Consider the following 12,574-nt stretch of genomic DNA (forward strand, 5'->3'; position numbering starts at 1 on the left):
ATATAGCGCCAAACCTCTATTCACAAAGCCATACCTAGTTCAGTCCTTCATCCCCTTCCCCCTAAACTATGGCAGGAGTTTCCTAGGGGACCAACTCCCTGTCTCAGGACTCTCCCCACCCAAAACCAACCTCTGCTCAACTGCCAAAGTGAATGTAAGTCTGACCATGCCACTCCCCTCCTCACTTACCTGCACTGGCTCCTTGTTATCCCTACTATCATATAGATTATCATGTTTTTGTTATTTCTTTCCTCCATAACATGGCCCCTTTCCAGCCTCGCTATACATCAGCCCCCTTTCACACACTCTACCATCCTGCCTAGCTTGTCTTCCTGTTCTTGCTCATCCACAGTGCTATATGGTGTCTGTGTCTTTGCTCTGGCCATGCCCCCTGCCTGGAGTACCCTCTGCTTAAAAGAGAGCTCCAGCACCACCTTCTCTGTCTGGCTTCTCTCAGTTTACCCAGCTGCTAGTGCCTCTCTCCTCAAAAACTTTGCAGTTAATTTAGATATGAGATGTTTATACTTAAATGGAAATGTAGATGTAAGTAAATATAAATAAACTTAAATATAGGGATAAAATATAAGCACAGGCTGTCTCCCCCGGCAGAATGTAAGTTCCCTAAAGACATGCCTGGTCCATTTTGGTCTTTGAATCTCCAGTTCCTGGCTCTGTACCTGGACATAGTAGGGACTTAAATATCTGTTGATTAGTTGATACGGCTAGTGAGTGACCCAAAGGGGCTTCAATGCTGGTTCTCCAAACTCCAAAGAAGGGCTGCCTGGAACGGTAACTCTACAAACCAGTAGCAGCTGAGATTCAGCTTTTTTCACTTAGTAAAACCAGGACTTCTCTGGCTAATATCAAACTTCTCTTCACTCGGAGAAGCTGAATGACAACTCAACCTGTCTCAGGCTGGGAGCCTGAGAAAGGCCCAGAGAAGGCCCAGGACCCAGCACTGGGAACAGGGAGGAGCGAACCACCGGTGACCTCCAAACCACGTATCTGCTGACTCATTTACCCAGTATAAAGGGAGCAGCCCACGGGCAGCACTGAAGGCTCCAGGCTGACACCACGCCCCAGAAAATGGCCCAGAAGAGGCTTGTCCGGGTGTCGCTGGATCGACCCACCTATGCTGTGTGTGTTCTGGGCACTGAGACAGTGGTGGACCTGCAGGGGTAAGGAGGAGGGAGCTCTCCCTGGTGCCTCGGGCGGGTGGGTGGCTCTGACTCTATCTGATAAGTCTGGCAGAAGCTTTCTTCTAGTAAATGCCTACAGCTTAGCTGTTAATGAAGCTAATAATCTCTGAGCAGTCCTGAGAAGGGCGTGTTTATTCCATAGAGAAAAGCAAAATCACAGGACATGGACCATGCCATGCTAGAGCTGGAAAGAAGTATGAGAGAAGGCCCTTGGGACAGAGAATATTAGAGCTGGGGGGGCCTTTGGAACAGAGAATGTCAGAGCTGGGAGAGAACACAGACTGTCAAAGTTAGGAGAACCTTAGAACACAGACTGTCAGAACTGGGAGAGGCTTTAGAACACACAATGTCAGAGCTGAAAGGATCCATGGAAGAGAGAATGTCAGAGCTGGGAGGGGCCTTAGAACACAGAATGTCAGAATTCGGAGGGGCCTTAGAACACAGAATGTCAGAATTCGGAGGGGCCTTAGAACAGGGAATGTCAGAGCTGGGAGAGAACACAGACTGTCAGAGCTGGGAGAGGCTTTATAACATAGAATGTTAGAGCTGGGAGGACCCTTGGAACAGAGAGTGTCAGAGCTGAAAGGATCCATGGAACAGAGAGTGTCAGAGCTAGGAGGGGCCTTAGAACACAGAATGTCCGAACTGGTAGGAGCCATAGGGAATATTAGTTCAGTCCTATCATTTCATACATGAGGACATTGTGGACACTTTAGGCTTTGCTGTCTCCAGTACAGAACTCTCCTGGCCCTGGGCTCCAACCTCTCCTCTGCATTCATACCACTCTCCCTTGTATCTCCATTATCTGTGCACTTCTTCCTGCTGGCAGATGATAAGCTCCTTTTTAATCGCAGAGCTGAGCACAAGACCGTGCATGTTGTACATACTTTTGCTGATTTCAGTTAAATAGAATCACAGAACCTCACACATGGCTCATTCAGTCCAGCCCCCTGGCTGATCTGGGAATGCCCTCTCTCCCATCCTCAACAAGCAATATTTCTGCCTCTTCTTGGATACCATCAGTGATGAGAAGCTCAGCACATTGCAGTTTAGGACAATCCCAATTTTATTTGGATTCCTTCGATGAAGCTGAAATCTCTCTAGCTTTAACATGCTATGGCTGGAATTCGGCACTAGACTGAAAACCAGGCTTCCCTGACCCCCCAACACACAGAAACTCTCTTCCAGCCCCCAGATAGTCACTTGAGATCTCCTTGAGTCTTTCTAACTTTGAGAAGGGTATTTACCTCATAAGGGAAAAATGATTCCCTTGAGGTTGAAGCCCTAGGAAGATGAAGGGGAAGAGTTAGGGAAGAAGGGGTAAATAAAGCTAGGGACCAAACCTATGATTTCATAAATATAGAGACCTCCAGGGTGAAGGAACTTCTCCTACCAAAGCAGGTCAGCCCCTTCTTTGCAACTTCAGGTCTCTGAGAGCTTCCCAGAGCACTGAGAGGTGACAGCATTTGTCTAGAGTCACATCAACATTATGTGTCAAAGGCAGGATCTGATCCCAGGTCTTCCTGCCTCCATGGCCAGCTCTCTATCCAACATGACACACCGACTCTTTGAAAAGAGAAGACAGTGGGGCAGCTGGGTGGCCCAATGGATAGAGCACCAGCCCTGAAGTCAGGAGGACCTCATCTCAAATCCCTCCTCAGACACTTACTAGCTTTGTGACCCTGGGCAAGTCCCATAACCCCAAATGCCTCCAAAAAAGAGAAGAAAATAATTGGAAATGAGATCCCTTTTTTAATGCTTTATTTATTTTTATTTTTGGAGGGGGGAACACAGGATGATTGGGGCTAAGTGACTTACCCAAGGTCACACAGCTAGGAAGTGTGTCAAGTGTCTGAGGCCACATTTGAACTCAGGTCCTCCTGACTCCAGGGCCAATGCTCTACTTACTGCACCACCTAGCTGTCCCAAATGAGATCCTTTAAAATAAGTTAATGATTTTAAATAGGACCCGACTCATTTATTCTATTCAACAAACATTTAAAAACTATCCCCTACATAAAGATCCTGGACCTGTTGCGGGTGGACAAAAACAAAACAGTCCTGGTTCCTGCCCTCAAGGGGCTTACAGTCTCATAGCAGCAGCAGCAACAGGGGTGGCAGGAATTGCTTTTATTAATATAGCTCTTTAAACATGTACACAGATAAATACGATGTCAACTGGCCAATGACAAATGCATGAGGGAGAAGAGTGCAAAGAGGTCCAGTGACTTCCTGGAGGAGATGGCAGTGGAGCTGAGCTTCCCCAAAGGAGAAGAAATTTGGAAGGGGGTCTAGGGCTTCTCTGGGTTCCATGTAGAGATCCTTTCACTGTTCTTCAGTCATTTCTTCGTGACCCCATCTGGGGTTTTCCTGGCAAAGATACTGAAGTGGTTTGCCATTTCCATCACCGGCTCATTTTACAGATGAGGAAACTGAGGCAAACAAGGTAAAGTGACTTGTCTAGGGTCATATAGCTAATAAGTGTTGAAGACCAGATATGAAATCAGGTCTTTCTGATTCCAGATTCAGTGCTCTATCTGCTGAGTCACCTAGCTGCCTTAAGTATTGCTCCTAGGCGCTCCTTAATTAATATGAATGATATTAATTATATCTAATGGCTAGCTCTGGGAATAGCAACCCCAGCAAGGGACTGGGCTAAGGTTCCACCCCCTTTCTTTTTGGCAGAGGAAGGTCAAGGGTAATGATTGCCAACAGAACTTCTCCCCGGAGAAGGAGGTGGTGCAGCAGGCCAGCTGGTCACCTTGGATACCCATGTCCCAGTTTACCAATACTCCCTGTCCTAGCATGTAACACAGGATGTTTGCCAGTCCCCAGAGGACTGGATGGCTGGGTGCTTTGAGCACCGATCTGAACGCTCTTTGGGAACTATAAAGTGCCAGCGGATGTTATTCTGATCTGCCATCAAACTCCAGATCTTACAATGTGACCCGGGACAGATGAGGAAACTGAGGCCCAGGGAAATGAGATGGCTTGCCTTCCATCCGAGGTATAAGCACCAAAGTTAGGATCTGAACCTGGGTCCTTTGATTCCCAAGTTATTCTCTATAAACAAATAAGTACCATCAACCAGACTGGAACCGGCCTCTAACCTGTGGGTGATGGAAGCCAAACAAACAGAGTAGGATAGAGACAGGAGAGTCAGGACACGAACAGAAGTTTGATTGATTTCAGAGGGAGGAAAATGATGTTTGCGAATGGAAGACCCTCTTCTAAGAAGGAGCCCTCATATGCATGAAAGGGGTCAGCCCACAACACAGCCATTCTTAGATCTAGAGATAGTTCTCGTGGTTGGCATTTCTTGGGACAATACAGATGCTCTTGGGTCCTGCGGGAACAGTCATTGTCTCAAGTCTTGGGGGTCATAGCCACCATTCAGGGCACAGAACCAGAGTTCTGTGATGGGAACGAGAAAGCAGTACCTGTCAGCGACAAGCAACAGGGCTGTGAACATGGGATGGACGGCCCTGAGAAATAGGAGCAGATAAATTTCTTAGTGAACACCCAGTACTGGCCCAAGCAATACACCTTGCCAGAGGGTGAGATCATTCAGGGCACAAAGGATTATTGTCATGCCAAACTCAGGGCACAACGTGCTTGGTGGGCCTTAGCTCTGGAAGCTAGGGTATCTCCAAAATATTTTGACAGTACATACAGGATCATTTGAGAAACAATGTGATAGCCCTGACAGTGGAGATCAGGAGAGACTTCTTATGTGGGCCCAGATTGAAAGGAAGCCCAAGATTTCTCGAGATGGCACTGAGGAGGCAGCACGGGGATCGAGAACAGCATGGACAAAGGCTTGGAGGTGGGAGATAGAATGCCAAGTTTCAGAAGGAACAAGGAGGCCAGTTTGGCTGGAATGTAGGATTTGTGAAAGAGTAATAGGCAAGGAGTCTGGAAATGTAGGCTGGAACCAAATCATGAGGCACTTTCAATGCCAAGCTAGGGATCCCAAGCTGTCTTCCCCTCAAAGCGATAGGGAGCTGCTACCAAAGATTCCTGAGCAAGACAGCAACATGGTCAGATGTGTGAGGGGGAAGGAAAGGGGATAAGCATTTATATAGTGCCTACTGTGTGTCTGGCATTGGGCTAGGTACTTTTTTTTCTTAAAACAAATATTCTCTCTTTTGATCTTCACAATACTGAGTCAATCCCCATTTTACAGAGGGGGAAACTGAGGCAGCCAGCAGTTAAATGACTTGCCCAGGGTCTCACAGCTAAGAAGTATCTGAGGCTGGATTTGAACTCAGGTCTTCCTGACTCCAGGCCCAATGTTCTATCTACCTCGCCACCAACTTGAAGATCATTTTGGCGGCTCCAGTTCTTACTTTGTGACCCTGGACAAGACGCTTTGCCCTCCCTGAGCCAGAGATAGGAATACTCACACAATCCGTGTCAGGGAGTTGGTGCTTAGCAGTCCTTAAAGGCCCGCAGAGATACAGCCTGTCGTCGCTGATGCGATCTAGAAATGAGAGCTGCTAACTCAGCTCCTAGCTTGTTTCTGAAGCTCTCCGGACAAAGTAGGTTTTTAGGGAGGGTTTTTATGGAAAGCAGGAGAGTAAGAACTTGGTATCAGGGGACTTGGTTTCAAATTGCCGCTCTGCCACTTCCTACAAGGTGATACTTCCTGTATGACCATACTCAAGTCTTTTCCCCTCTCTGAGCCTCAGTTTCTTCATCTGTAAAGTGAGAGGCTTAGAAAAGATGACCTCTAAAGTCATCTTGATTCTGGGGAGATCCCAGGTCCGGAGCCTAGCATGAAGTAGCTGCTTAACAAATAATTTTTGGTTCGCTATTAGAATGCTTCTCAGGTAGGAAAGTAATCAATCACTCTGTTGCCTTTGCCTTTGAATAGATTTCCTCCCTGCTTCCCCTCCCCCCACCTTGCCCCTTCCTTTCAATTCCAATGCCAGGCCACCTCCTTCAGGAAGCCTTCCCTGATTTTCCTTTTGATAATGACCTTTCCTCTTGGACCTAACCCAGAACTTTACACCTCTTTAATAGCAATGCAATGCATAGAGCGCTGAGCCTGGAGTCAGGAAGACTTGAGTTCAAATCTGACCTCAGACACTTGCTAGCTGTGTGACTTTGAGCAAGTCACTTCACCTCATCTATAAAATGAGCTGGGGAAGGAAATGGCAAATTGTCTTCAAGAAAACCCCACATGGGGTCAGGAAGAGTTGGACAATGCTCTTCCTATTCATAGAGCGCACTTACCTCCTCGTATCTTATCCTACTCGTGAGATTCTCTGAGGGCAGGGCCAGGTCTCAGCTAGACTTTAAGATCATGTGATCATAGATTTAGAGCTGAAAGGGGCCTTTGAAGTCATCTAGTCAGAATGCTCTTTTTGCTTATTTTACAGACGAGGACAGTGAGGCCAGGGACCTTAAATTACTTGCCCAAGGTCACACATTAGGGCAGCAGCAGAATTAGAGCTTAGGTTATATAAATATATATGTGTGTGTGTGTGTGTGTGTGTGTGTGTGTATACATATATATATTGTGCGCATGTGTATGTATGTATGTTTATGATACACAGATATACGTATATGTGATACATATATATCTCCTCTGAGCTAAAAACAATACTCTGCATTCAGTAGGCACTGAATAGATGCCTGTTGAAAGGAAATGAAATGAATGATGATCAATGAATACTATGAAGGCATCATCCATAGGGGCCCCTATCTCTTCCAGCTTCAAGACTCCCCACCGCCTGCAAGGATGGAGCTGGATTAGTAAACCAGCATCTATTAAGCACCTATTGTGTACTCCTCTATCACCTTGTTTGTGTTCTACTCCAAGCATGCAAAAATGAAAAGGGGCTAATCGGATCCTAAAAGCACAGTCTTAGAGGTAGAAGGGACCTTAGTGGACATCAAGTCCAACCTCTTCATGCCTTCAAGGAGCTTCAAGTCCCAGTTAAAATCCCACCTTTCCCAATCCCCCTTAATTCTAGTGTCTTCCTTTTGCTCATTATTTCCAATTTTTTTATAATTCGTATGTTGTTGTTTGTCTCTCTGATTAAGGTTCCTGGACAGCAGGGACCATCTTTTGCCTTTCTTTGTATGCCCAGCACTTAGCACAGTGCCAGCACACAGTAGGTGCTTAATGAATGTTTACTGACCGAGTAAAATAAGTGACAAATAAGTAATATTTCGGGCATAATTGCAGGTACAGTGGAGAAGAAAACAGGATTTGGAGTCAGAGGACCTGGGTTTAAATCCTGGCTCTGTTCTGACTGTCTCTAGTTACTTTGAGCAATTAATTTCTCCCTCAGCCTCAGTCTTCTCATCTGTAAAATGGATCCAATAAGCCCTGATATCCCTTCCAGTTCTAAATCCATGAGCCTATAAGTATAAAGAAAAGGGATAAAGTACTCCTAGATATTAGAAGAAGAGGGAAAGGAAGAAGGTATCACCCTCAGTTCTTCCTCTTTCTGTCCAGTTCATTGAACCATTTATGGTTTTTCTTTTCTTTCTTTCTTTTTTTTTTTGAGAGGAGAAGGGAAGAAAGGCATTTGGGGTTAAGTGACTTGCCCAAGGCCACACAGCTAGTAAGTGTCTGAGGCCAAATTTGAACTCAGGTCCTCCTGACTCCAGGGCCAGTGCTCTATTCACCACGCCACCTAGCTGTCCCTGGTTTTTATTTTCTTTAAAAAAAAAATCAGTGCACTTTTCTTTAAAAAAAAAAAAAAGATTGTCATTTTCCAATAACTCCTCACATCCAATAGGACCCTCCATTGTAACAAATAAATGCATTCAAATAAAAACAAATCCATACATTGGCCATCTTTGGATATATATACTTCAGCTTGAACCAAAGGTCCACCACCTCTTTGGTGATGGGGTGAGGAATGCTTCATCTTCACGGGCAGTGATTAGGCATGGATGGCATAGATGGGCTGCTAGTCATTGGAGAGAGCCAATGACATGGTAGATTGCTTAGTCAGTCAGCAAGCATTTATTAAGCACCTGCTGTATACCAGGCGGTGTGATGGGCTCTTGAAGTATAAAGACAAAGCAAAACAAAAACCAGTCCTTGCCCTCGAGGAGCATACATTCCATCTGAGGATCCAAGTCTAGACATAAAACTGCACAAAATATGTGCAAAGTGGATACAGTAGAGCATTGAAGTAAGAATCAAATCATATGTGTACCTGTGTTTTGGGGATGCCAAACCTTTCTATCCAATCAGTCCACCCATCAGTCAATCAGCAAGCATTTATTAAGCACTTACTAAGTACCAGGCACTATGCAGAAATGATAGAGATTCAAAGGCAAAAGTGAAGTAATGCCTGCCTTCAAGGAGCTTATAATTGAGTTGGGGCGATACCACGTACATAAATTTGTTGTTTGGTCATTTTTCAGTCGTGTCCAACTTGTTGTGACCCCATTTGGGATTTTCTTGGCAAAGATACTGGAATGGTTTGCTATTTCCTTCTCCAGCTCAGTTTACAGATGAGGAAACTGAGGCAAACAGGGTGAAGTGACTTGCCCAGGGTCACATAGCTAGTAAGTGTCTGAAGCTGGATTTAAACTAGGGAAGATGAGTCTTCCTGACTCCAGGCCTGACACACTATCCACTGTGCTACCTAGCTGCCCCCATGTACATAACTAGAAACATATAAAATACATATGGGGTAGATGGAAGACCCTGATCTTTGTTAGAGGCTCCAGGAGCTCTGTACTTTTCCTTCTCAGGTTAATGTCCATGGTAAGACCAATCAGCGGCTTCCTCAACAAGCCCCTTACTTGCCAGATGTGCCCAGTAGTGCTCTCGCTGGTGGAATGTCTGCTCAGAAGGATTCGAAAGGCATCAATGTTTGGGGAAGGGTACCTTGGGACAAGTTGAGTAGCCAGTACATTGCAGAGGAAAGGACTCTGGATACGGAATCAGAGGTTCAAATCCCCACTCAGCTCCCTAGGACCACTGTGACACTGGGCAAGCCACTCCCCCTTTCTAGGTCTCTGCTTCCTTGTCTGTAAAACGAGAAGGGGCTGAGCCTGATGGCCTCTAGGGTCCTTTTCAGGTCTAAAGCTACGACCCTATGAAACACAGCCCTTTCAGAAGAGATGGAATGAGCTCTGTTTGCTTGGCAAGAGGAAGAGGAGTCTGGGAGGAGAGCAAGAATTGCCAAAGTGGAAGGTGAAAAGTTGCTGGGAGGCTCACCACTGTGTCATCCAGCGTCATGCTGGGCCCTGGGAGCAATACAGAGAATTATGAGAAATGATGCTTGCCTTCAGGGAGCTTATGATCTCATTTGAAGATAAGGACCCGCAAGAGAAATAGCAGCCAATGCATGATAAATTATTGATTTCTGGTCTGGCAATCTATGCACTGTTCCAGAACACTGGCCCCGTTTCTGTCCCACAAACCAGACACTTGAGGCAGCTAGGTGGTGCAGTAGATAGAGACTGGCCCTGGAATCATCAGACCTGAGTTCAAATCCAGCCTCAGACACTTACGTGGGACCCTGGGCAAGTCACTTAACCTCGACTGCTTCCAAAACAAAAACAAAATAGATACTCTTATCTCTGGACATTTTCTCTGGCTGTCTACCATGCCTGAACTATTCTCCCTCCTCATTTCTACCTACACCCTGGCTTTCTTTAAAGATGGCTTTCCATGGAAAATCCCATCACTTACAGGAAATCTTCCCCAATCCTTTTTAATTCTAGTGACTTTCCTTTCTTAATCACTTCCTATTTATCCTGTTCATAGCTTGCTTTGTATATATTTGCTTACCTCTTCCTCTCCCTAATCAGATTGTAAACCCCTAGAGGCCAAGGACTGTCTTTTGTCTTTATTTGTATCTCATTGCCTGACACATAGTAGGTGCTTATTGATGGGCTATAGACTATTTAGACTGGTTTAATAGACCATAGACTATTTGCAGACTGTTTATTGATAGACTATGGACAATTCCATGAAGCCTCTCTTGAGAAGCTGAATTTATTCATTATATATCTTATATAGACTTACTCATGCACCTGTCCTCTCCCTTATTAGAATGTAAACTGTGTGAAAGAAGTGACTTTTGTTTTAATCTCCAGTGCTTTAGCCAGTGCCTGGCACACAGTAGGCACTTAATAAATACTTGATGACCAAGTAAGATAATGGATGTAAGGTAATTTGTAAACCTTATGTATGATATCAATCTTAACTGTCATTATTATTAACAAGCTCAATGACTTGGGGGGGGAGAGAGGGAGGGGGAGGGAATGAACATTTTTATAGCCCCTACTATGTGCCAGGTGCTGAGCTAAGAGCTTTACAAATATGATCTCATTTGATTTAGAGCTAGAAGGGAAGTTAGAAGTCACTTTTATTTTACAGATAAGGAAACTGAGAGGTTTAGTAATTTTGATCCCAGGTCATCTGATTCCACAGTCTTCTGTCTGGACTTACTGAATGAAGAAGCCTCTGGATTTTTGTCTCCTTGGCCTAGGTTGTAAGCCTTTGTGAGATCTCGTGGAGGCAGAACAGACTTGCCACCCCAGCTGTTCTGTTGATGGAACCAAAAACTGACCCAACTGGTTCAGGACAACTGCCTCTCAGACCATAAAAGAGTTTGTTCACACACACACACACCTCTTCCAGACATTGCTCAGGTTGACAAATCCATCCTCCAGCAGGGTTTGGACGACTCAATGAACTCTCACCACTTACAAAGACTGGCAGGCCGTCAGTGACATGCGATGGAAAGAGTGCTGGACTTGTAATTGGTGAAGGTTAGGATTCCAATCTCTCCTCTGACACTTATGAGCCGCGTGACTAGAGGTAAATCTTTTAACCTCTCTGAGTCATGGTTTCCTCCTCTGTAAAAGGAGGGGAAAGTACGCATAGCACCTGCCTCCCTGGGCCATTGTGAAAGAGCCTTGCAAACTTTTTAGCCCTCTAGGACAGCATCATGCCTGACTGCCCCTCCTCCATCCTCACTTCCTCCAGTTGATTTTTTGACCCCAAATGGAAGATTTTATATTTATCCCTACTGAACATCATCTTATTAGATTTAGCCCGAAGTCTTATTAACTTTACTAGGGGGTGCCATAGTGCTCAAAGTGCTGGGCTTGGAGTCAGGAAGACTCATCTTCTTGATCTTAGATCCTTACTAGCTGTGTGACCCTGGGCAAGTCACTTCACCCTGTTTGCCTCAGTTTCCTCGTCTGTAAAATGGGCTGGAGAAGGAAATGGCAAACCATTCTTCGTTAAGAAAACACCAAATGAAGAGTCTAACGTGACTGAAAACAACTGAATGACAACTTAACCTCTCAGATATTATCACTAGTCCACTGAGCTCCTTCTGTTTAATCTCTCCAGCTCCCCTTATCTGACTTCTCCAATTTAGCACTCTTGTTTTTCATTCTTCCTGGCTTCTGGGCTTGGGCCAGAAGCTGATCATCAAATTATCAGTGTGAGCATTTACCCCTCAGATATTGGCAAACATGACAAATCAGGACTTGATCTATTTCGTGCATTGTCTAAACTTAAGAGAGTGATGAAAAAATGTTAATAATTCAAATTAAACTTGGAAGTGTGTCAAGGTTACAACCCCCCGACCCCCTCTCCCCAAAAAGCTGGTTGTTAAACATTCACCACTGGCTTTATTTGACACCTCCTCCACCCCACCCCACCCCTTCCCCTAACTCTCATAGATCCAGATCAGGCATTCTTAACTGGACCCCTTTGGAAGTCTAGTGAAGCCTAGGGACCTCTTCTCAGAAGAATGTTTTTAAATATATAAAATAAAATACAGACTATGACAAAAGAAACCAATTTTATTGAAATACAATGGTCAGGGACAGCTAGGTGGTGCAGTGGATAGAGCATCAACCCTAGAGTCTGGGTCAGGAGGGCCTGAGTTCAAATTCAGTCTCAGACACTTATTAGCTGTGTGACCCTAGGCCAGTCACTTGACCCCAATTGCAAGGGAGGAAGGGAGGAAGAAAGGGAGGGAGGGAGGGAGGAAGGAAGGAAGGAAGGAAGGAAGGAAGGAAGGAAGGAAGAAAGGAAAGGAAGAAAGAAAGAAAGAAAGAAAGAAAGAAAGAAAGAAAGAAAGAAAGAAAGAAGGAAGGGAGGGAGGAAGGGAAGGAGGAAGGAAGGAAGGAAGAAAGAAAGAAAGAAAGAAAGAAAGAAAGAAAGAAAGAAAGAAAGAAAGAAAGAAAGAAAGAAGGAAAGAAAGGAAGGAAGGAAGGAAGGAAGGAAGGAAGGAAGGAAGAAAGGAAGAAAGAAAGAAAGAAAGAAAGAAAGAAAGAAAGAAAGAAAGAAAGAAAGAAAGAAGGAAAGAAAGAAAGAATGAAAGAAAGAAAGGAAGGAAGTAAGAAAGTAAGTAAGAAAGAAAGTAAGAAAG

At 44.9% G+C, this 12,574-nt stretch overlaps 1 protein-coding gene across 1 annotated transcript in view; it reads left to right on the forward strand.

The window, feature by feature from the left end:
• The first annotated feature begins 1,086 nt into the window (after positions 1-1,086).
• The window catches only part of LOC118837993 (protein-arginine deiminase type-4-like), a 53,671-nt gene continuing 42,183 nt past the window's right edge, over positions 1,087-12,574 (forward strand). Inside the window, exon 1 of the mRNA XM_036745173.1 lies at positions 1,087-1,178. Coding sequence (XP_036601068.1) covers positions 1,087-1,178 — 92 coding nt within the window. The remainder of the gene's footprint in view (positions 1,179-12,574) is intronic.

This window comes from Trichosurus vulpecula, chromosome 2 (genome assembly GCF_011100635.1).
Source record: "Trichosurus vulpecula isolate mTriVul1 chromosome 2, mTriVul1.pri, whole genome shotgun sequence".
Classification (NCBI taxonomy): Eukaryota; Metazoa; Chordata; class Mammalia; order Diprotodontia; family Phalangeridae; genus Trichosurus; species Trichosurus vulpecula.